Source organism: Colias eurytheme, chromosome 28 (genome assembly GCF_061535395.1).
Source record: "Colias eurytheme isolate Ceu_HAF_F1 chromosome 28, ilColEury1 Martin Lab GWU primary, whole genome shotgun sequence".
Taxonomy (NCBI): domain Eukaryota; kingdom Metazoa; phylum Arthropoda; class Insecta; order Lepidoptera; family Pieridae; genus Colias; species Colias eurytheme.
The window spans coordinates 2,354,171-2,380,777 of NC_143007.1; the positions used below are offsets into that span (position 1 = coordinate 2,354,171).

Consider the following 26,607-nt stretch of genomic DNA (forward strand, 5'->3'; position numbering starts at 1 on the left):
TACAACTCGAAATAACAAAAAGATTTTTTTCTAATATGTAATTAGATAGCGTTGACAATATCTAAAGAAAGTAGTCAAATTAATGTTACGTTATATGTAACGTCTGTAGAAAGTAAACATTTTACACATTCAAGCTATCTCGCTTTTTAGAATATCTTCAGTTGGAGTAACTATAGTTGCCCATCAACTTTACTTGCAAGACTAGGTTATCGACATTTTCCAATCATTTTGTTTTTTTTTATATAACTAGCGGTCCGCCCCGGCTTTGCCCGTGGTACCTACATGTTTAAACTATCCTATCTCTCAAGTTGGATCGATCTGCACATGGTGTGCGAATTTTATTATAATCGGTTAAGTGGTTTAGGAGTCCATTGAGGACAAACATTGTGACACGAGATTTATATATATTAAGAAGATGTTGATAAATAAACAAACCGATCCGCATCAAAGGTACACAAGTGGCACGAGAACGTCTCCTTGCGTGACTCCTGTACATCGGATAGAGCGCTACAACAAGATGGCAGATCTTGCATCGCTTTTGATGTACATTCGCTTTGGGCTGATAGATCCTTTAGCAAGAAATATAATAGTAGTAGTATTTAGAAATAATAGCTATTTATGGATATATGAATATGGATTAATAAAAATAGATATATGCTACTGTAAAATTGCAAACACAGTTAGATTTCAATTGAGCGGGAAAGAATGTGTTAAATTGAAAGCATAAGTTACGGATCACAATTGTTTATATAGTAAAACTTTATGTAATAGAGAACAGTAATATTGTAGGTATTAAAAATATTAAATTATATATAATGGAATGCCCTGTGATTGGTAATTAAATGAATATTTTAGATTACAAGATATCACCGCGATGCGTGGAGAAGAAATAAAAAAAGTCAACCCAGTACATTTTCTGTAGTGTGAGATTTTAAGAGCATTTTCTACGACCAACGTATATTCATATAATAAAGCATTTTACTAACAAAATTGACAATATTAAGGTTATTTCCTTCCTCAGGGTGCGGAAACAGCGTCTTGCTTCGACAGATGCGCGCGCGCAGCTTCTCGAACAATTTAGTTGCCGATGATGTTCTTCCTAGAGCTAAATATAGATGACGTTGTAAACAATATGGTCTTATTATTTGAAAACTAGCTTTCCGCCCGCGGCTTCGCCCGCGTTTTCAAAGGAAAACCCGCATAGTTCCCGTTCCCGTGGGATTTCCGGGATAAAACCTATCCTATGTGTTAATCCAAGTTACCCTCTATATGTGTGCTAAATTTCATTGTAATCGGTTCAGTAGTTTTTGCGTGAAAGAGTAACAAACATCCATACAAACTTTCACATTTATAATATTAATAGGATATCAAAGAGAAATATAAAGATTATTTTTTAGACTTACTTTTGTTGCCTCTATCTTTACTATTATAGATTTTCTCCATTGGAATTGTATTCGATTTAACCTGAAAATTAAAAAAAGGTTTACTATATTATAATGCCGTAATTTCGGAATGAATACATAGATTTTAAGAATTACAATCACCATAATAACTCAAGAAAAAAAATTAGCTTCAAAAGTAAAGAGATAAATTATTACTTAGTAAGTTTTATGGAGTAGAAATAAGAAAAATATTACAACAAAAACGTTATTGTATTGAACGGAAAAACATACAAATTAAGATGACTACTGAACCAGAAAAGATGTTTTAAAGAATAATTCAACTCTGTTTTCTAAAGATTGCCAAAGCAGAATTCTTACTTCAGTCCCTTTTACGGGCTTGAAATCCCAATCATGCGCTTCGTGGTGCAACTGGTGATGCATCGATAGTGCACTTTCAAATTGCGCCTTGAAACTGCATTGTGAACAACTGAAATATAATTTAGTAACTTTAATACTCCTATTACAAAGCTGAAATTTGTTTTGCGTATGACTTATGCGCATTTTGAGAAAATATTCGAAACGAACGACGTGCTTGCTCCCCGAATTTCATTATTTTGAGATGTCTAATCGATAGCGGATAGGAGGGTACTTTTCATAGCAAACTGCTTTTCTTTTTCCGGGGAAAAATGTAGTTTAGACTTTGTAGAATATTCGCATCAAAATCCTGGATAAGGGCTAATAACCGCTGTCCAAAATTAAAAACTAAATTTATTTGAGCTTCGGAAATATTTTGCATTTTGATGATATTAAAAACGTATGTTAAGTATTATCTGTAATATTCTTTATAGCTTTTTTTAAATAGTGTGAAATAATATTTGAATAATTACCAATAAGCCATTATAAATCGCCTATAAAACAAATAAATTATCCAAAACTGAATACCAAACTGTACAACTGTTGACACTCAGTTGACAAAAGTATCATAGATAATACAGAAGTTAAAAAAGGTTTATCTAAAGGAGGGTCTCAACCCCAAGATACGATTTAGAATAATAACTATTTACTATTTACGCCCGCGGATTCGCCCGCGTAGTTAAAGAAAAACACGCTTGATTTTCGGTCTGCGAGATTTCCGGTATAAAATGTCTCTCATGTCCTATTCAACCTATAAACTCAGGTATCAAACTATCTATGTACTTAATTTCATCAATATTCGTTCAATTGTTTAGGTGTGAAGAAGAGACAGACGGGCAGAGTTTAATTCGCATTTATAATATTAAATAGTAGGGAAATGCTAATTTCAATGATCAAGCTTTAAACATCATATGCAAAACATGGAATCGTGTTGATAGAGTTGACTCAGCGCTCACTTTACCGGTTAGATAAACCAATATTTGAGCTTGATAGCAAAACAAATGTTTTGCATAGCGTGTTTATTTTATTATCACGTTTTTGCTTTATATTTTTTATTTTTAATCTGCTTGAATTATTTAAATAATTTCGACGACCTTCAAGACATCTTATATTTTATACATGTAATTATTATAAAAAGGCGTAGGATTGCATCATTCTACAAAAAAAAACTTCTTTAAAAACTTCGTGTTTGCCGAGCACTCGTGTCAGAAGTGAAACTTCTTTGGCATGATTCAAAGATTCGTCGCCATACTCCATGGCGAGACGGCATTGCCATGACGCGATCATGAAATTTTATTCTCAACACGCCTAAAGAAGTTTCACTTCAAAACAATTCTCATGCATTACTAAAATTATATATAAAAATTGCGATAAAAGCCGATACGTCAATTCCATACATTATATATAAACACGGACCTAAAACAGCACCTTGGAGCACACCAATCGTTTATTTACGCATTGTAAATACGGAACTCAATCACTCGTAGCATTCGTGTATAGTATCGTAGTCTATTTTAGATTCAATTACGAGATATGCATTTTGATCATATTGACAGATCGTGTTTAACTGGATGGTGCAAATGAGGCATGTCTGAGTTATAGGTAATTATTGAAAATACAGTCGAGTTAAAACTATGTAACTAATATTATTTTGATACGAATTTCAATAGTAGAAAAAGATGAATTTATTTTCATAGAATTCCATTACTCACTTCTGAGCTTAAATTTAACTCGGATACTTACACAGTAAATATCGATTTTATATCTAGTTCAATACGAATCTGTGGTTAAATTAGAAAATAATGAAGGGAAGGGTTTTTAAATTTATTCCAGTTGAATATTTTGCTTGTATACAGTGTGTCCGGACATGACATACCGATATTTGAAGGGGCTATTCTCCAGGTCTCCTCAAAATGGTTTTCGAATTTTTTTAAGTATGTTTCATCACTCTTATCAATAAAATTTGTTTAGTGGTCCCTAGAATAACTTGTTATTGTTCAAATAAAACCAAATTTAGTATTTTGTGACACTCACTTTCGAAGTTATTACAATTTTCATAAATTCACTATCCGAATTGATAGGTTTGCCATTTTGAGGGGGTGAGGTAGGGGACTGTAGAGGGGTTAAATTGTCGATAAAAATACCTGGAGAATAGCCCCTTCAAATATCGGTATGTCATGTCCGGACACACTTTATAGTTCAGGATCCATCGCCCATTTTTGCAAGTGATTACTATCAATCTAATTATCCGTGAGTAGCTTTATTTTGATGAGACGACCAATAATTTCCTGTACGAAACTCTCGATTGCGGTAGCTAACAGAGATAACAAGGTTAAAATGTTTTGATTTGATGTTTGGTGGTGGTGAAATAAATGATAAGGGATAATTGATAAACGATGAATGATGAATTAACCCGGGTAGAGCCGGCGATTAAAATATAATATTTCCTGACTCTATGTTGTATACGATATGCTATTCACATCTGTTTGACTGATCGATTTTCTTTACGTACAAATAAGAAATAAGCTTTATTAGAGCTAATCTAGTTTTATGAGTCAGGATCAATCGCAGGATCTAGAAAAAAGAGGTACTTTATGTTTTTTTCGGTGAGATTTACTTTTTTCTAGTTCACATTGTAAATAGATTTATAGCCATAGGGGTTAACGGTTAACACCCGTATGTTTGGGATAATTAACGAAACCGTTCCCATAATGATTCTATCGTTTACTGTGCATGTTGCCGTCAAATGTTGAATCTGCTATTTGATTTAATGACTAGTTAGATTACGCGTTGTGGTGTTTGTCAAAATGAAAAAGTAGGCTTTATTTTCTGAAACACGTTTTTTTTAAACAAAAATTGCAAACAGGACAATTGTTAAATGATTAACATATGATTGTACTGCCAAATTTCATCTCAATTCAGCAGTTTTACCATTACATAAATGACCTTGTATCCTACAAGGACAGTAAAAAAGGCAAAAACAATGATTAGATCTCTCGTATACGTTTGTCAGTTTATTCGCGCTTATCCCAGAATCGAATTATGACGAATTATATCTATCTATATATATAAAACTCAAAGGTGACTGATAATATAGTGATCTATCAACGCACAGCCCAAACCACTGGACGGATCGGGCTGAAATTTGGCATGCAGGTAGATGTTAGGACGTAGGCATCCGCTAAGAAAGGATTTCCCTAAATTCTTGCGGGAACGGGGAAAAACGGGCATGCACGTACAAAGTCGTGGGCGGAAGCTAGTCCTTAATTAAAATGTAGAGTTTAATGTCTTTGACCTTTCAGTTACACTGCTACTACATTAATATAAAATCGTCATATTTTAATGACCATAATAATTATTCGCAAGAGCAAATTACGATCAAAATAAGTACATGTCATTAACGTTATCAGCAACATAATGAACATGGCAAAACAATTGCTTTTTTACCATCATACAATCATGCCTTTTATTTTACACTGTACTAAGCCGATAAACTAAGGTTTATCATGATCAGGCATAATTATAATACCATGACATGTTTAGATACAGGATTTTGTACTCTATACTCTTTGGCATTAAGTTTACTATAGGGTGGTCATGGGAAAAGGTTGTCCTAACCGCTTGAACCACCACATTCTCGTCTGACAGAATAGGTATACCGTATAAAGTACTAACTATAACCAGTCGAACGCGGGGGCCCGTCGTGAACGCACGTGTCGAACGTTCCATTCCAAATTTGAATAAAAAAATAACAAAAACGAATCAATTCCACAAACTTTTGTTAAATGAATGAAGTGTTTTATGTTCTATAACGGTTGTGTAAAGCATTGTTCCGTTCGCAGGTGCGCCATTGTTCAGTGTAAGAGGTATTAAGTTAAGTGTTTTCGTTGAGTGAAATCTAGTAAAGCAGGTGAGTTTTTTGTTGTTGCAATATCCGCTTTCTCTAAGGGTTTATTGGTTTGTTTTATTTACTATAATGATTTATAACAAACAACTTTGCAACTTTCGTAATAGATTAATTGGAGCCGTGTTATGTTACTGTTAGAGTGTGTATACTGTCCATCCAGCGATTAACCGGTTGGGTGAAGTTCCGGTGAACTTTCAATTGATTTTGAATCTTGCATTTATATTATTGGTTTAAATATGTGCTAAGCCAATTGAGTCAACAAGAGCCTGTATCTTAATAATGTTCATATTTATTTTGACCTCATTTTAACGAAGCAAAGCTTTGTTGTACACGACAAGGTATGCTAACCATATTTGATTTATACATACTATATACGACACTTGTGTCCTCTATATGAATTGATATGATTAAATCTTTATGCAGTTTTATTTTGAACTAGCGGTCCGCCCCGGCTTCGCCCGTGGTACATGTTTACGTTTTCTCTACATAAGAACCATCCTCGTAAGTAAAGTTGTAAGACTTAAGTATCAATATTTTAATTAATAATTATGACAAAATGCCAAAAAAAGATAACTGTTAAATTGTTAATGAATTGGCATATGCTCACCTTAGCAAACGGCTTTGTTCGTTTGATACCCGCATAAAATATACCTAGTCTATCTATGTGCCAAATTTCACTTAAAACCAACCAATTGCATTTCCCTGAAAAAATAACTAAAAAACTTTCGCGGTATAATAGTAGGAAGTAGGTAGGTAAGCAGTCAGTCATTGTTATTAAGGCTAAAAAACTTGAAACCACGAAATACAGTTGACACAAATTGCTTTTTGACTACGTTCAATGGTGTATTCGTGATACTTTAAAATAAATGTTTTGTTATTCTTTATTATATTATCTTTTCACCTAGGTACTAGAAATAGAATAAGTACTGACGACAATAATGATACACCATTATGTAGAAAAAGAGCTTGTGTGCCTAGCACATGTGTTAGAAGTGAAACTTCTTTGGCAAAATTCAAAGATACCATCGTCGTCTTACTCCATGACGTGACGGTATTGCCAGGACCTTGAAATTTTACTCTCAACGCGCCTAAAGAAGCTTTCCTTCTGACACATGTGCTCAGGACACGATCTTTTTTTTTCTAAATAATGGTGAAACGTCATTGTAAGAGTTTTCAGTATTTAGTAGTTAAAACAGATGTTACGGATGCCATATATATACAGATCAATAGGCAATAACCCTACCCTACGGCTTGTAAGAAATATCCAGGTTACTTTCCTAACAAGTTTGTAAAGGACAATGTCCGGAATGGCCCTATGCAACAAAATGGATTGGAATACACGATAATTAACTGTCTATTTTATTATATTAGTTGCAAATACATTTGTAACACGGACTAGCTGTATGCCAAAATGAACAATAAAAAGTATTTTACGCGATTAATAACATTAATGGCCGCCATCTTCACCAAACGTCATGTCGTGTCGATAAAGAATAGGGATGGACGATTGATTGTAATCGTCCGACTGAATTTTTAATTTCCATAAAGTATAATTTAAATCGATTTTAAATCGATTCAAATCGTAAGCCAATGTATCGACTTACAAAAAATCGTGGTCTAAAAGATCGATTTATAAAAATCTATTTTATTTTTCAAGTTTACATTTATAATGTAAATATTATCCATTTTATGAAAAACAAGAAAGATAATTAATAAATGATCTCTTAACAGTAAAATCAGTTTTTTTTTTAAACGATCTATTGGACCTGAAAAATCGATTCTTCGATTAATCGATCTTTGATCGTCATCCCTAGTCACTTGTCACTGTCAGTGCTGTCAGTCTACTGATGATTACAATAGCGTCGCTTGCTGTTTGTAATTATTTGTATCGGTGTGTTTTGGTGACTTTTGGGACTATATTGCATATTACCTACGACTTGGCTATTTTTATCGTGCAATATTGCTGTAATTGCATCGTTGGGCGCAGAACCATCGGCTGCTGCGCCCATGTTATGACAATTATTTGGTATCTGAGCTATGCGAGACATCAAAATAATATCGAACAAGTTTTTTTTGCACAGTTTTTAGACAATATTTTAATTGCCAATTTAGATGATGAACAATAAACATGAAATTAAAATAAGTATGTGTTTTATTTCATAATCCAACATAATAAGTTAATGAAGGACTAGGTTTAACAACAACTTACTAGGTACAAAATTGGTAAGGCTGGTTAACAAGTCACACGTTTGCGCTGTTCAAGCATGCGCCGCTTCTATTTACTATTTTTTCTCATTCCTAAACGAATTCTTAGAATACAGGTACCTGTTAATAGATTCTATGCATTTAAACGTTTTTAACTTACATTATACACTTAGGCTTTAGAAAAAAAACTGCATAGGTACCTACCCAATTATCTAGGGAGGTGCTTAAAATAGCTAAATATATTATGATATATTGCTTTTCAGTTTCTTAAAAATCACTAAGCTATGAAAAACTAATATCTAATATTCGTTGTTATGGTTCCATTATAACCTCAAAATCCGATTCTTTTTTTGGAATATATCTATTCTGCAGCTAGTCCGCTATTAAAATAAGATCATTTAGGAGTTTACTAATGATCGACAACACAAAATATAATTTTCGGATGTTCTTGGTTCCAGGGCGAACAATGTATGGGCGCAGAGCAATCTCCTTTTATCTGCTTGATTGAACGGTGATTCACTGGTCTTGTAGGAAGAGTTGAAACACGCTATATATCTATTGGTATCCACGATTATTACTTGACTAGCTTTCCACCCGCAGCTTCGCCCGCGCAGTCAAAGAAAAACCCGCATAGTTCTCGTTCCCGTGGGATTTCCAGGATAAAACCTATCCTATTTCCCGGGATAAAAAGTAGCCTATGTCCTTTCTCGGGTATCAAAATATCTCTATACCAAATTTCATGCAAATTGGTTCAGTAGTTAAGGCGTGATTGAGTAACAGACAGACAGACAGACAGAGTTACTTTCGCATTTATAATATTAGTATGGATTTGCCAACTATAATAATTGTCGTTGGTTACGGCGTCCACAATGTATTTTGCCACTAATGCTTCAGAAACAAACATGAATAAAAAATTGGACGCAAATTAAAGACCAAATTAAGGACGAAGGATTGTGCTTATAAGTACATCAATTATTCCAATTATTTCTATATCATTCTGTTAAAATTGTAAGCAGTAAAGAATCCTATAAAGAACTTGACTCTACGGAAAGAACAAAACCTAAAAATTCGTAATACCATTTGCATTGAGGCCTCTTTTTCTATGTGGCCTTCTTTGAATATTATGAGACCTTCTTTGAATATTATGAGACCTTCTTTGAATAAGACCGTCCAAATATTGACCAAGGGTTGCAAGGTAAAACCAAATGAATGAATGAGAATACGTTTATTAAATGAGCTATCCATAAGATGTTGATCTCTTACTGTCCAAATAGAACATTTTTGTCACATTCTCTCACACCTCTGGGTATATAATTACCACGGTACAGAGACGCAAAAGGTAAACAAAGAAATCCTTTACAATACAATTATCCACCAAATTTATAAAGGCACTAAACCTTTATGGTAACAGAGACCTAGTTATATTAGATTCTCAGGTATTTCGTAACGTGTTAGCAAAACCTCGTTGAAACCACGACTCCATTGTTTATCTCAGTACACTGTAATAGGATATCTTTGCGCAAATTATTATTACGCAAGCCTACTTTGTAGTCAAGTTTTACGCACAATATTTTGTAAATGAAATACGATTATTATTTTACGTCTCGTATTTTGAATGCTCTTTCAAAGGTATTTTTATATATTAGGCTCTACTTGGACTCTACGTAAAAGTTAAAGTAAATTACCTACCATAAAATACCGTTAAAGTACCTACCATAAGCTTAAAATCTTCATCATCATTATCAGGCCATGTTTGTCCACTGCTGGACATAGGCCTCAGTAATGGCACGCCATTGAGCCCGGTCATTCGCTCGTTGTCGCCAGCAACCCTGCGGATGTCGTCACTCCACCTTGTAGCAGGGTTGAATCTTGATTTATCTATTAATAATTTATGAAAATTCGCAAAAGCCAGTATTTTAGCTTATGTATTATAAGCTACATGATTGCCAAGTAACATCATCAAATCCGTCCAGTGGTTTTCGCATGAAACAGTTATAAACATACCTCCACACATTTTACAACCATTATCTCTAGGAAATACCGATTAGCTTACTTAACTGTGGGGATGTTAGCACCCATAAAAAGCATTATACGTGTTTTAATATTAACCGCGAAGCCTTATGCAGGTGTCAAAGTGTTAATCGATCGTTCTAGAAATCTATAAGGGGAGGTTTTATCCAACATCAATACAATACAACTCAACAACTGACATAGTCCATTGAATAAAAAGTTCTAGAGTGCGTGAGTTAGTAACGTAAGATGTTTTTTCGGAAACATGTCAAGAGTCCCTAGGTAATAAACATACTAAAACCCCGGGACACTAGGAGGAGCCCCGGAGTGGGGGGAGGGGAGAAATGGGACCATTTTTTCATTTTTCACTTAAATCTCAAAAACGGTACATGTTAGAGAAAAACTTTCAAGGAAAAGTTGAAAGGCCATAAAATTATCTACAAGTTGTTTCTAAATCATTTTTTCCTATATCCTACCGTTTCTGAGTTATACGCAGTAAAAAATGATTTTCGCTCAAACAATTTCCCCATACTACACATCAATCGATCAAAAAATATTTCTTTCTTCCAAAAAACTCAAATGTGCAACTTGTGACCGGTACTGATAGATTGCTCTTAATTAGGTCTATAATTGGTAAAATAAACACATTCCTCCATGGAAGCCTTTAGGAGGAATCGATTGTCAAAATATTATATTAGGGTAGTTTGAGTTACTGAACTTGATCTTTCTATTTTTTTCTTCCAAAAAACTCAAAAGTGCAACTTGTGACCGGTACAGATAGATTGCACATAATTAGGTCTATCATTGATAAAAATACCAGATTCCACGATGGAGGCGTTTACGGGGAATTGAATTTTGATTAGGGTAGTTACTGAACTTGATCTTTTTATTTTTTTCTTCCAAAAAACTCAAAAGTGCAACTTGTGACCGGTACTGATAGATTACTCTTAATTAGGTCTATAATTGGTAAAATAAACACATTCCTCCATGGAAGCCTTTAGGAGGAATCGATTGTTAAAATATTATATTAGGGTAGTTTGAGTTACTGAACTTGATCTTTTTATTTTTTTCTTCCAAAAAACTCAAAAGTGCAACTTGTGACCGGTACTGATAGATTACTCTTAATTAGGTCTATAATTGGTAAAATAAACACATTCCTCCATGGAAGCCTTTAGGAGGAATCGATTGTTAAAATATTATATTAGGGTAGTTTGAGTTACTGAACTTGATCTTTTTATTTTTTTCTTCCAAAAAACTCAAAAGTGCAACTTGTGACCAGTACTGATAGATTGCTCTTAATTAGGTCTATAATTGGTAAAATAAACACATTCCTCCATGGAAGCCTTTAGGAGGAATCGATTGTCAAAATATTATATTAGGTTAGTTAGAGTTACTGAACTTGATCTTTTTATTTTTTTCTTCCAAAAAACTCAAAAGTGCAACTTGTGACCGTTACAGATAGATTGCTCATAATTAGGTCTATCATTGATAAAAATACTAGATTCCACCAAGGAGGCGTTTACGGGGAATTGAATTTTATTAGGGTAGTTACGATACTTGAACTTTTTATTTTTTTTCTTCCAAAAAACTCAAAAGTGCAACTTGTGACCGGTACCGATAGATTGCTCATAATTAGGTCTATCATTGATAAAAAAACCAGATTCCACCATGGAGGCGTTTACGAGGAATTGAATTTTATTAGTGTAGTTAGTTAAAAAGTTCAAGTATCGTAACTACCCTAATAAAATTCAACACCTCCTAAACGCCTCCATGGTGGAATCTGGTTTTTTTATCAATGATAGACCTAATTATGAGCAATCTATCGGTGTTGGTCACAAGTTGCACTTTTGAGTTTTTTCGAAGAAAAAAAATAAAAAGTTCAAGTATCGTTACTACCCTAATAAAATTCTATTCCCCGTAAACGCCTCCGTGGTGGAATCTAGTATTTTTATCAATGACAGACCTAATTATGAGCAATCTATCTGTACCGGTCACAAGTTGCACTTTTGAGTTTTTTGGAACAAAAAAATAAAAAGATCAAGTTCAGTAACTCAAACTACCCCAATATAATATTTTGACAATCGATTCCTCCTAAAGGCTTCCATGGAGGAATGTGTTTATTTTACCAATTATAGACCTAATTAAGAGCAATCTATCAGTACCGGTCACAAGTTGCACATTTGAGTTTTTTGGAAGAAAGAAATATTTTTTGATCGATTGATGTGTAGTATGGGAAATTGTTTGAGCCAAAATCATTTTTTACTGCGTATAACTCAGAACCGGTAGGATATAGGAAAAAATGATTGAGGTACAACTTGTAGATAATTTTATGGCCTTTCAACTTTTCCTTGAAAGTTTTTCTCTAACATGTACCGTTTTTGAGATTTAAGCGAAAAATGAAAAAATGGACCCATTTCCCCCCTCCCCCCACTCCGGGGCTCCTCCTAGTGTCCCGGGGTTTTAGTATGTTTATTACCTAGGGACTCTTGACATGTTTCCGAAGAAACATCTTACGTTACTAACTCACGCACTCTAGACCCCCCTTGGAGGGACTCATTCAATGGACTAGTTTAGATTATAGGTAAATACTAAAAATACTTCATCATTTTCTACAATTACATTGAAATAATACTCTGTAATAGATCTCAAATTATTGTATTTTCTGCCAATGTTTTTTATATCGTACGCCGTTTATCATCAAGTGTCGTCACGTATATTTATAAGATTTCCTGTCACATAAATTATATGCGTAGCTCGCATAATGGAGAATGTTCACTAATTTTGTTTATTAGCACTCCATATTCTCTGTCAAAAATAAATAATACTAGTGAAAAAATTACTTCGATACGTCAATTAGTTTCCGATTTAGAAGTAAAAGAAGTTGTAAACGCCCGGTGATGGTGTGACGTCACACTACAACACGCTCAATCTGGCTCACTCAGTCCGCTAGCGATCGCGCGCCCGTGCCGTCGAAATTATAATTAAATACTTTTAAAAATGTCCAATCCAAATACCAGAAAATCATGTGTTGTTCCTAAATGTAAAAATACAACTACCAATTCGCCGGATAAGTTGTTTTTTATAGTTGCAAAGGACGTAAGCTACATACATATTATAATATTTTGAGAACATTGCAGCTGTTTTGAGTTATCCTTTGTTTTCTATACAAGTTTTAATATACAGTTTATATTTACTTGTATATATTGTTTTGTTTTTATTTACTTGTATACTATATATATTGTTTTGTTTTTATTTACTTGTATACTAGACTGTGCTTCTGCTCTGCTCGTATGGGCTAAGTATAGGTAGATGGCTAGTAAGATTTTTTCTTGTTTTAAGATGAGAATGATATGGAGAACTATACTAAAATATAAGTTGGTCGGGGGAAGAATTAAACAAAAACAGGGTATATATAATATTTATATATATTACTTATTATTATCGCAGATAAAACCAAAACTAAAAGTAATTACACAAAATGCTCTGACAAATATCTTGCAAATGTTTTAATATAATTGTTTATGAAAAAAAAAGTCATAATAAGTATTACCATGTCAAGTAGAAAACGTAAAAGTGTGAAAATTAGAGCTAACTTGGTGATTTTTTTTTATCGAGTAAATTCTAATATTTTATGTTTTTGATTAAACAGAATCGTTGAACATATCATCTAGTTTGATATATATTTTATTTTTTAGATTTGGTCTTGAATATTACACGTATCATCCAATAGAAGATTGGTAATTTTGCTTTATACACACCGCGCGGGGACGCGGCCGCGCGGTGCGTTGTGACGTGACGTCACAAGCGGTCACGTGACTATTAGCGGGACTCGATATTTTTCGAAACTTTGAATGCGTATAAAATCAAAACTACTTGGTATTTTTGACTACGACAAAAACTAGTGTATTTGTATACATACAGGCTTTACTGAGACACAATTTCAAGGGATTTGGCATACCTAGTAACATTCTTCATTATATAAACAAACGCTACTCTCAAATAGTATTGAATACTAGCTGTGCCCCGCGGTTTTACCCGCATGGCTCCGCTCCTATTGGTCTTAGCGTGATTATATAAAGCCTATAGCTTACTCAATAAATGGGCTATCTAACATTGAAATCATTTTTTAAATTGGACCAGTAGTTCCTGAGATTAGCGCGTTCGAGCAAACAAACTATTCAGTTTTATAATATTAGTGTATGTATGTAGTCATGTGTGTATTTATATTCGGAATAGCCAAGCAATGAGTCAAGTACACGGTGGAGACAAAAGAAATTTAAATACACATAAAAATTTAAAAGTCAAATCTTACGTTGTTTATGGTTAAGTACGTTTTTTAAGTCATTTACCTGGCTCGTCCTTTGCTTCATTCCATTATACATTAATTTATTAGCAAAAAATATTGTTCTTTTTATTAAAGGCGTCTAAAAATAGGATGCTTTATTTATTTTTTAAATATAGGGCTGTAAGATAAGCTCTACATGTTAATGGATACCTACTCTTATGCAGGCGCTAGACATGTGATCAAATACGCAAATACCTACAAAGTCGCGAAGTGTGGCACTGACATTTGCCTATTTGTTCAAAGTTTGAACACATATTTGAAGTTTGCCGAGTCGAGTCGGTTTTTCTGCGAATATCAAAGTAATCAAACTTCAAAGTTGCTTCAAAGTTTGTGCGCCCTGCCACACTTGTTGCAATGCTTAGTAACGCGCGCGCCGCTGACCGGAGCAGTTGTGTGTGTATATTTTGAGTGTCATAATGGAGTGGAGTAATGATGTAGTTATCGAATTTCTTCAGCTACTTGAAGCGGAACCCTCCATATGGGATCCAAAAAACAAAGACCACAAAAACCGTAACGTTGTAAACGACGCATGGGTCCGAATAAAAAATAATTTATCTATTATATATATAATAATTACATTTTGATATATATAATAATTACATTTTGATGTAATTACATTTTGATGTAAAGAATGAAACCAAAAATTGAACGCACTCAAATAAAACAGATTGTCGGCGTCCACAAAATCATCTTCCGATCTATCAGCCATCTTTGCAATAACTGTGCCGTAAAACATTTGAAAACAAGTCTATCAGGCATATTTGTAATCGTGTTTGCGTCAAAGTTTTCACTTCAAAGTTTGGTCAAATGTTTGCTCAAACTTTGAAGCCCATGTGTAGCGCCAGCCTTACAGCCACTTGTGTTTGAAAAAATGACCAATCCTTGAAAGCATCACTACAACATAGTATTGTACAACATAGTATAAAACAAAGTAGCTTTTTCTGTCCCTATGTCCCTTTGTATGCTTAAATCTTTAAAACTATGTAACGGATTTTGATGCGGTTTTTTTAATAGATAGAGTGATTCAAGAGGAAGGTTTTAGTATATAATTTATTAGGTTCTAGACAAAGCGGGCGAAGACGCGGGCGGTAAGCTAGTATTAAAATATGTATATCGATATTAAAAAAATCTCAAATGCTTTAAGGTCTAAAAAATAGAAAAAGCCTTTAGTTTGGCAATGAACATGAATATTTAAAAGCTCATGGGGTTCAATTGGCAATTTATGGGGCATAACTTATAAGGGATATCACAAATTAATATACTTTTCCTGGCTTATAAATGAATACTACATAATCTTTATATGTATATATAAATCTCGTGTCACAATGTTTGTCCTCAATGGACTCCTAAACCACTTAACCGATTATAATAAAATTCGCACACCATGTGCAGTTCGATCCAACTTGAGAGATAGGATAGTTTAAACGTGTAGGTACCACGGGCGAAGCCGGGGCGGACCGCTAGTATTATCTATAAAGTTATCTCAACTATGCATGTATTCTCTAACAAATACCTCTATCTAATCCTTTGTTTCCGTCAAGTACACATTCTGTTCATGCTTAGGTCACTGTAGACCTATTTGTTGTATGATGTCATAGTGCTAGGGCTGCCACTGCTTATTTATTTATTATACACTAACTGTCCAACCACAGGTTCACCCGTTGTCATCTTCAACAAAAGTTCGCTCCACCTAAATGTTAACAAGTGATATTATACAAAACTTCCACGAGAACCAAGCTATCTACTAAAAAAGGACATCAAAATCCGTTGAATAGTTTTAAAGATAAGCATTTAAAGGGATAGACAGACAGCGAAAAGCGACTTTGTTTTATACTGTGTAGTGATGTATGTATACAGTATGTAAATTTCGAATAAATAAAGTCAATTCAAATAAGTGTTTAGGTGTTAAGACCCAATAAAAACTATAAATAGTGAACTGTGTGAATGTGGTCAGAAATTTCATTTGAAAATACAAATAAACCAAAAATGTTATCGTGTTGGGTTGTTTTTGGAACATCTATAAAATAGCAAATAACAGACACGTCAACAATGTAGTAATTTATCAAAACAAATTCATAATTTTTAGTATCTGTTGTGTCAACCCTAAGTTGCTGCACTCCCTACCTACGCTTCTTGAACTTAAAGTTATATCAAAACTAATATTTATGTAGTAACTTGACGACATCCACGTTTACTTCTATCTTAGTTCTATCTTTTGTGCCTAATATTATTCATATTCACCTAGTTTAGTTCCTTATATTTTAAAAAAATTGGTATAGGTACTCATAATTTTATTAAATATCATGCAATTTCAAAAATATCTATGTATTATTCAGAAATGATAACACTCGTAGGGTATGTTGATTATTTTCATCCCCATTACCGGATATTATACGAAATGTCTATTTTCCCAATAAAACCGCAGTACAATGAATATTCATTATTTAGTTTTTAATTAATATGCTTGCGAATGTATTACAAAAACATGATTTTTAGCTACATAATAATTGCTGGGTTAAACATTTTAAATACGAAAAAAGCCTATATGAGTATGATAAGTATGAACGTTATATTAATTAGGTTAACGATTTTAAAGTGAAATGAACAATTACCGTATATAGTAAATGTAATACACCATACATATTAACAAAATATAGGTTTTTATACCTAGGTACCTTCATACTTCCTTCATAAACTAGTAAAAATCATTCAAAATACCTATTCGTTGTAAAAATTTGTCGTTATGTTACACTCCTTTGTTCAATATTAGACTAAATCGAAGGTTCAAAATGTTTTATTAACAAACACCAATAGAAAATGTAACTGAAGAGATTATACAATACAATATTAAGTTCGATAGATAATGCTATAAATATCTTTAATCTATTCCCACATTCAAAGCATATTCAAAGACAACTTTTTAATTATATCTGTTCCATTGTTCTAGAACAAAATTCAAATTCAAAATTTTTGCAATCGCAAATTCATCTCAATCCGTGGCTTGCAGATCCGGAATGAGAGGTTAAGCGGATCTCTGCAAAATATATTTATCTCTGTCATCGCTATACTAAAACTGGTTACTCTTTCACACTCGTACCGTTATAGGTAGTTATAGCTTAGTTACTGTATTTGGTCTGAATGTAGTGACATCGTTTAGGCAATTTCCTTGATTCGAATATTCTTGGAGCAATATATGTACACTCATTTATACTAGTTAATAGTTATATACCGCGACTTTGCTTGAAATTATGTGTTTCATGTTTGGTCTTAGGGTGATAGATATATAGCCTATAACCTGCCTAGATAAATGGGCTATCGAACACCGAAAGAATTTTTCAGATCGGCCAGTAGTTCCTGAGATTAGCGTGTTCAAACAAACAAACTCTTCAACTTTATTAAATTAAGTAGGTAGTATAGCTATAGATTAAACCTTTAGAAGCACTTTTGAATCGTCATAACATAGTTTTACCATTTACCACCGGTTCGGAAAGCAGTTTCTACAGAGAAGAGCCCGCAAGGAACTTTTCTTTGTTGCTCTTTTGATATCAGTTTTTTCATATAAATTTTAGAAATTAATAAGTTACACAATACGCATAATATTTGCTGGTTTTTTTATTTATTCAAAATCTATTGGGCCGTTTTTGTTTGATTAAGTAATAGCCATAACACTGTGAAATTTATGTTTGCATGTTAATTATGCTAATATTATGAATGCGAAACTGTTTTTTTGTTACGTTTTAAGCCTGAATCGCTAGAAGTATTTATGACATTTTTTATACATTATCAGGCTTGTTTATGTTGCAAAAAGTTAATTCTAAGGAAGTCAATTTAGGGACAATGAAATTTGGTTGTATCTTGTATTGAAAAGCTAGCGAATCTAATAGGCATTGTCTTGAAGCTGTCTACTTTTAAGAAAATTCCGAATTTAATTCAATCCGTCCGTTTAGGAGTACCTAGTTCAGACACGTACATACTTACAGAATTATACAATTAATAAGAAGATGGTTAAATATTAATAATATAAAAAGATAGATATTTCCTCGATAAGACAAAAAACTGTCGTACACTTGAATTATTCAAGGGTAAAAGCTCACTAGGGCTGCAGGGTGATATTATCTCGTTAAGGTCTAGTGGGTAAAGTCACATCAGCGCAAGATGTCTACTTAGAGCGGCAGCGGAGGAGTGTCTTTAGGGCACCAACGGTGGCGTTCACAGGCCGAGTTAGCAGGCTTATTGCGCACCCATCAACACGCACTGGACCAGCGCGATGGGTTATTATTTGTCCAAACCTCTTCCCTCATAAAATACATATTAGAATACAAAATTATGAAAAGTAAACCTAAAAAAACGCCCCAAGTCCCTGGCGGTACTCGTGGGCGTACTGTTGATGACAGTAGGCAGGCACGCCCCGGTCCAAGGGGTGGTAAGAATCTCCAGGTGGGTAATCTAAACTGTCCGACGACCCAGGCTAGCAAAAAGGATATACAGAAACTTAATATTTTAACTTATAACGTTAGAACTTTAAGAACAGAAGAAAGACTTGTTGAGTTAGAAAACGCATTAGAAACCATCAATTACGATATCGTAGGTCTAGCAGAAGTGAGAAGAGAAGGTGAACAAATTATTGAAAGAAAAACGAACACTTTTTATTATAATGGAGAACAAAATGGCCAATATGGCGTTGGATTTTTAGTTTCAAATAGGTGGAAGAATAACATAATAGAATTTATAGGCTTCTCTAATAGAATTGCATTACTTAAATTTCGGATTAATGACAACAAAATACTTACAATCATACAAGTATATGCACCCACATCTACACATTCTAATGATGAAGTTGAAGATTTTTACGACCTACTTAATAAAGCTTGCGATGAACACAGAGGGACCTGGACTATGGTATTAGGCGACTTTAATGCAAAATTAGGCATTCGAAATTCAACGGATGATCGTAACATCTTAGGACCACATGGGTTGGGCATTCGAAATGAACGCGGAGATCGTCTACTACAATTTGCTTTTGGCCAACAATTAAGTATAACGAATAGTTTCTTCTTTAAAAAAATAAATCGTCGATGGACATGGCTTTCCCCTAACGGATTCACACGAAATGAAATAGATTTTTGTCTTTCTTCTAACAAATACATAATAAAGAACACAGAAGCTCTAAATAACTTAAAATTCAGTTCTGATCATCGAGCATTACGTACAACTGCTAGTTTCAATATGAAAATCCTGAGGTATAATAGAATTAAACACGCAATCAAGAAAATAGATAAGAATAGCTTAATAGCAAATACAGAACAGTTTAACTTAGAACTAGATAATTATTTCAACTTATTAGAAACAAACGATACAGAGGATCCAGAAATTACTTACAATAATATCATAAACAGTATCAAGAGAGCAAGTAAAAAAATAAAAACCGTAAAGAACAAAAATAAAAAATTGACAAAAACTACCTTAGATTTAATAGACAAAAGACAAACGATGACACTTTATACTACTGAATATAAAGAAATAGATAAAAAAGTAAAGAAACACATAAGAAAAGATATACGTAAGTAAAGCAAAGCAAAAGGCCACACTTAATTTTAAAATAAATAATAAAAGGCAAATACCTAAGATACAAGATCATTATGCGAATTCCAGTATTATGATAACACCGTGGACATCCAAGAAGGAACGTATCAACTTGAACAATACGCCCATTTAGTGGACAATACGTAATTGATAAAACAAAGGGATATTAATTTAATGGCTATACGGTATCGGACCACCACCAGACCACCAGGCAGGAGGATATCTCGGATATATAAGCAGTTCACAAGTTAACTCGTCATTCTCACACCAGCTCTCTATAGTTAAGGTCATAGATTAAGTAAAAATTGTAATTTATTTAAATAAATTATTTTTTTTTTAAAAGTAATCTTGACCGAGTTATTTTTACTGGCGCCCAACTTAGGGGCCTAACGAGTGAATTTAAAGTAAATACATCGTAAATTACGAAAAAGTTCACGAAAATCTTTCAAGATTGAAGTTAGGCAACTCACAAATAAATTAGTAAAATCAGTGAAAAGTTCGAGGGAAGAAATGAAAAAGGAGGCCATCATCGGATTTGTGCTGTAAGTACCGTTGCATAATCCTTTCACCATTCCTTTCCATCTGAAACCCCCGACTTTTGTATATAGCTATAGGGATACTGGAGAGAATCACTCTCCTTCTGAAAGTGAGAGCAGTCTTAGTGATTTGTGTTATTCAAATTGCAGTAATAGTCCAACTGTCATAGACAATATGGATCCAAAAACCTTGTTATCGTTCGTTCCCACATATGATGGTGACGCATTTAATTTATATAATTTCATAAACTGTGCCAAACATTGGTTACAGATAGCAGGTGGAGACACACCACCTAATGTTATGTTGTTATTAAGCAAATTAGAATCAAAAGCAGCCATGACTATATCCATGGTAGATCATGACTTTAAGTGGAAAAATATAGAATTAACATTAAAAAAAGAATGTGGAGATAATAGGGAGTTTAATACTTTATTAATTGAATTGTCAAATGTTAAAAGAAAAGGTAGTTATAAGGATTTAATTTTTGAGTTAAAACAGAAATTATTTTTTATTAGGAGTAAGTTGTTAGATAAATATAGTGAGAAAACGTTAGTCGATGAAGTGATGGAGCCGTATATTAATACCGCGCAAAATGCATTAAGAAACAGCTTACCGTATCATGATCAAATTTACGTGTCAAACTGTGGTTTTGAGGAAACGGCCGCCCGAATTTTACAATTAGAAGCAGAAGGTAGGTTCGACAATATTAAACAAAAGTTTTCGAGTATTTTACCACCGCCGCGAATTGTTCAGCAGGGGTACTCGCAACATAAACCAAATTTTGTAAATCAAAAGCATAGTTATCCTAATTATCCAAAAAATCCAAGGATAAATTATAATAATAACAATTATAATCATAATCATAACCAAAGTAATAATAATTTCCATCAAAAATACCCATGGAAGCCAAATCCAAATAATGTGTTTAATAAGCCTCAGAATAGTTATTTCAAGCGTAATCAATATCGTCCGGTTAATAGAAATATAAATGAAACGGAAGACGTGTCCATGCGGACAGCGCCTCAGTTACGCCCAGGTCAAACAAATTTAGGCAAAGGGTTAGTCGCAGAGGAAGTTTTCCATACTAACAATATAGATGAAGCAAATTTTTACAAAAAGGCCTCTCAAAAGAAAGGGCCATAGAATTTAATTTTGTCAAGTCTTATTTGCCGTATTTCGAAACGGATGAGCCAAAATTAAAAATCTTAATAGATACGGGTAGTCAAAGGTCGTTTATGACTGAAAAGGCTTCAAAATATTTTAAAAGCTATTATAAGCCTGAGAAATTTTCGGTGCGTACATCTCACGGTACGTCAACCCATGTAGGTTTAATAGAAACTCCGTTTTGGTATAAGTACTTCGATACGGGTAAAGGAACAATGAAGTTCTATGTGTTTAATTTTAGCGATCAGTATGATATTTTAATGGGAACAGACATGATAGAGCAAGTTAATGCTAAAATAGATTTAAAAGAAAGAAAATTAATTTTACCAAGTAGTGAAATTTTAATTCATCACATGACGAATGAAAATTATTCAGACATTAATAATTTGTGCGAAACGTATAGAGATTTATTTACGGAAGATGTTACGAATAGCGCAACTACATCAATTAAGCATAAAATTAATTTAATTACTAATGAACCGATTTACCAACGTCCTTTTCGTTTGCCACAAATACAACAAGAGGAAGTTAATAAACAAATTATTAAATTATTAAACGAGAAAATAATTCAACCTTCCGAATCGCCATGGTCATCCCCAGTGCACATAGTGCCTAAGAAAATAGATCAGTCAGGCGTTAAGAAATGGAGAATGGTTATTGACTATAGGAGGTTAAATGAAATAACAAAATCCGATAAATTTCCATTGCCAAATATTGAGGAGTTATTTTCCAAGTTACAAGGAAATAAATATTTCTCTACCTTAGATTTAACTTCGGGATATCACCAAATTTTAATGGATACAGATTCCATCGAGAAAACGGCATTTAGTACGCCTAATGGGCATTATGAATTCTTACGAATGCCTTTTGGTTTAAAGAACGCTCCCGCGACATTCCAAAGAATGATGAATAATATTTTAAAAACGGAAATAAGTAGAAATATTTGTTTAGTTTATTTAGATGACATAATTATATATTCAAAAACTAAGCAAGATCACATAAATAGGTTACAGCAAGTTTTTGAAGCGTTGCGTAGAGTTAATTTAAAATTAAATAAAAATAAATGTGTATTCATGGAAGAGGAAATCGAATTTTTAGGTCATGTTCTTAATAAAGACGGACTAAAGCCAAATCAGTCAAAGATAGAGGCAATTAAGAAATTTCCCATTCCAAAAACATTAAAACAAGTTAGAAGTTTTTTAGGATTAATAGGTTATTATAGAAAGTTTATTCCTAATTTAAGTAAGATAGTTAAGCCTTTAACGGATGCAACTAAGAAGAACGCGATTATTGACATAAATAATAATAAGTATAAAGAAGCATTCGAGTCGTGTAAACATTTATTAATGAATGCTCCAATTTTAGCATTCCCTGATTTTAATAAAACGTTTGTTTTAACAACGGATGCATCGGACATAGCTCTAGGTGCAGTATTAAGTCAAGAAAATCATCCGATAGCGTATGCGTCGAGAATTTTAAGCGAAACAGAAAGAAAGTATAACACTACGGAAAAAGAATTGTTAGGTATTATATGGGCTGTTAATCAATTCAGACCCTATATTTATGGTAGGAGATTTATCTTAAGAACAGATCATAAAGCATTAATATGGTTATCTAAACTAAAAGAGCCAAATCAAAGATTAACGAGATGGAAACTTAAATTGCAAGATTACGATTATAAAATTGAGCACGTCAAGGGTAAAGAAAATTACGTAGCTGATGCATTAAGTAGAATTCAAATAAACCACACAAGTGTAGATTCCGTAGCAGCGCATTGTGGCGAGGAATTATCGTTAGACAGTACACCGCGTAATAATGATACAGCGATAAGCACTGAATCGAATTCCTGTTGCTCAGACAATAGATCGTTGAGTAATACAATACACTCTTGTCAACAAGACAGCGATACAGGTATTCCAATCATTGATAGTTACCCACCTAAACGTCTCAGACGTGTTGTGTTTGAAAGTGCTCCATACGAGAACGCGAAGTTTGAAAAAGGTATGTGGTATTTTTATATTCCACCTAATAATGAGGAAGAAGTTATTAAAAAATATATGTTAGAGTATTTAAGTAAAGAAAAATATGCTTTTATAATACCAAACGACGAATTATATTATAAAATATCTGAAGTTTATAGAAAATATTTTGATCACAGTAAGTTTAAGCCAACTAGATATATTAAATCGTTAATAGAAATAGATAATAAAGAAGAACAATTAAATTTAATTAAAGAATGTCACTTACTAAATAATAGACATGCAGGTATAGAAATTGTGTATAAACAATTGCGTGAAAAATATTATTGGGAGAATATGCGGAAAAATATTAAGAAGTATATATTAAATTGCGAATTGTGTAGAAAGGAAAAATATAACAGACATCCTAATAATACTTTGTATTCGGAGACAGAAACTCCACATGAACCAATGTCAGTATGGCATATAGATTTCATGTCTTTAGAAAGACAATGGTACCTTACAATCATAGATAAGTTTTCAAAATATGCGATTATTAAGCCAGTAGATAAAAGTAGAGTTTATGATGTATTATATGAAATATTTGCATTTATAGGGGCACCTAATAAGATAGTGCATGATGGTGAACAATCGTTTTGTAGTGAGATTGTCACGGAACTTTTTAAAACTTATAATATTATTAATCATACTACGTCACCGCAACATCATAAATCAAATTCGGATGTTGAGCGTTTACATAGTACTATACAAGAGTTATTTCGTTTACAACGTGAATCAGATTTAGACCAAAATCAAAAGATTAATTTTATTGTACATTCTTATAATAATACAATGCATAGTGCGATAAATATGACGCCATTTGAAGTGCATTTTGGTAGAAAGCCTAAGTTGCGTAGTTTTGATAATTTAAAAGTAGCTATACAGAGATATACTGCCCAGCATAGAGATTTTGCGAAAGAATTAAATCAAAATGTTCATAAATTGTTAAAGAAGCAAAAGCATGATAGGAATAAAAGATTGAATGAGAGAATTAAACCCCCGAAAATATTTAAGATAGGTGATACAGTTTATTTGAAAAACTCTATGGCGGACAGACATAAGACGAAGTCAAGATTTTTAGGTCCATACAAAATATTAAGCGTGGAACCTCATAACAAATATAAAATAAGCAATGGCAAAACATATCATGTAGAGGAACTAATTGTTTCAGAATCTACGTCAGTTTCGGATACAAGTTCAAGCAGTTAGAACCTTCAGAAAATGTAATAATAGTCGAATTGAAGCCTGCTCGAATTTTAGAAGGAAAGTGGTATATTATTCATAAGTTAGAAATAAAACCAATTGTATTAAATTTAGAGAGTATACAACAATCTGTAAACCATGCTTATAGAAATTCTAAGATAGATGATGTTAATCATATATATCAGAGAATTAATATTATATTAGAACATGTTAGAGAGATATGTAAACATTTAAATATTCAAAGTAAGAATAGGATTAAAAGAGGATTAATTAATGGTTTAGGAAGTGTTATTAAGTCGATAACTGGTAATTTAGATCAAAATGATTTAGATTTAATTCAAAGAGATTTAGAAACTGTAAGAATTGCTTATAATAAACAAATATCGATAACAGATGAAACTTTAGAGGAATATAATAAGCAGATTGCAAATATTACTTTAATTCAGGAAGAAATTAATAATCAATTGTTAACTATGTTAACTAGTAAAGCGCAACAAAAGGTTGCTATATCTTTGTTATTACAAGCTCAAACTTTACAAGATGTAAGTGAAAGGTTAACAACAGCTATTACGTTTGCAGAACATAAAATGTATCACTATAGTATATTGCAATCTCAATTGTTAGAAGATACAATTAATAGTATTCCAAAAGAAATTGTTATATCTAGAAATGTTAATGATTTAGAAAAGTTTATTACTGTAGATTGTCAAATTATTAATGGAATAGTATATTTTGTAATTGAAATACCATTAGTTAAGAATAGTGTATTTAGGACAAGAAAAATTGTACCTATAATCCAACATAACCTATCCTGTTCCTATCCTATTATGCGAACGGTTACTTTAGCTTACAATGAAGAAGAAATGTATGAAGCTGAAGATTGTATTGAGATAAATGAATTAATTTGTAAAGGAAATATTTTGACGAAAGATACTTGTGAATCTGAAATATTAAATACAATGAATAGCGGAAAATGTCAAATGGTAGCTATAAAGTGTCCTAAAGAGGAAATTTTTGAGATATCCCCAAAAGCCATTTATATGTATTTTAATAAGACAACTGAAGTTGGAATCAAGTGTAATAATCATAAAGAAACTTTGTGGACTAAGTATACTAATATATTATATGGAGAAAATTGTGAGTTGAATGTTTCAGGAAAAACTTTATTTCACACGAGGGAATCAACGGACAAAATAATTATTGGTAAAGTGGATTTACAACCAATGGAGACTGTAACTGAAATAGAACTTAGCAAGTATGATAGAAAGAAGATTTCATCTAAGTTAAATGAATTGAAGAGGATTCCCGCATTTAATTTTGAAACTCACGATATTGTTCAATATAGCTGGATAACATTTATAACTATTGTGGTAATAATGTGCCTAATCTATGTTAAAATTCTCAGATCCAGGATTCGTTCGAAAACCTGTACTTCGAATTTGGAGGGGGACAGTAAAGCAAAGCAAAAGGCCACACTTAATTTTAAAATAAATAATAAAAGGCAAATACCTAAGATACAAGATCATTATGCGAATTCCAGTATTATGATAACACCGTGGACATCCAAGAAGGAACGTATCAACTTGAACAATACGCCCATTTAGTGGACAATACGTAATTGATAAAACAAAGGGATATTAATTTAATGGCTATACGGTATCGGACCACCACCAGACCACCAGGCAGGAGGATATCTCGGATATATAAGCAGTTCACAAGTTAACTCGTCATTCTCACACCAGCTCTCTATAGTTAAGGTCATAGATTAAGTAAAAATTGTAATTTATTTAAATAAATTATTTTTTTTTTAAAAGTAATCTTGACCGAGTTATTTTTACT

The 26,607-nt window shown here is 32.9% G+C and overlaps 3 protein-coding genes across 4 annotated transcripts in view; 2 read left to right on the forward strand and 1 right to left on the reverse strand.

Annotated features, from left to right (window-relative positions):
* LOC149896501 (uncharacterized) overlaps positions 1-26,607 on the reverse strand; it is a 47,060-nt gene that overhangs the window by 1,832 nt on the left and 18,621 nt on the right. Inside the window, exons 1-5 of one of the 2 annotated variants that reach the window (XM_090117449.1) lie at positions 9,623-9,732; positions 1,761-1,869; positions 1,404-1,464; positions 987-1,105; positions 436-569 (exon numbers count right to left, since the gene is read on the reverse strand). In XM_090117449.1, coding sequence (XP_089973575.1) covers positions 436-569; positions 987-1,105; positions 1,404-1,464; positions 1,761-1,869; positions 9,623-9,648 — 449 coding nt within the window. In that variant the 5' untranslated portion in view covers positions 9,649-9,732. Of the gene's footprint in view, positions 1-435; positions 570-986; positions 1,106-1,403; positions 1,465-1,760; positions 1,870-9,622; positions 9,733-26,607 lie in introns of those variants that run through there. The other variant, XM_090117450.1, reaches the window with a different exon arrangement.
* The window catches only part of LOC149896502 (PTB domain-containing adapter protein ced-6-like), a 113,035-nt gene continuing 91,908 nt past the window's right edge, over positions 5,481-26,607 (forward strand). Inside the window, exon 1 of the mRNA XM_090117448.1 lies at positions 5,481-5,706. The gene's annotated coding sequence lies outside the window, so the exon portion shown is untranslated. The remainder of the gene's footprint in view (positions 5,707-26,607) is intronic.
* Positions 19,839-26,574, forward strand: LOC149896503 (uncharacterized). The gene is made up of 2 exons (XM_090117655.1): positions 19,839-20,388; positions 24,737-26,574. Exons 1-2 carry the CDS (start codon positions 20,357-20,359, stop codon positions 26,370-26,372), a joined length of 1,668 nt encoding a protein of 555 aa, XP_089973781.1. The 5' UTR covers positions 19,839-20,356; the 3' UTR covers positions 26,373-26,574.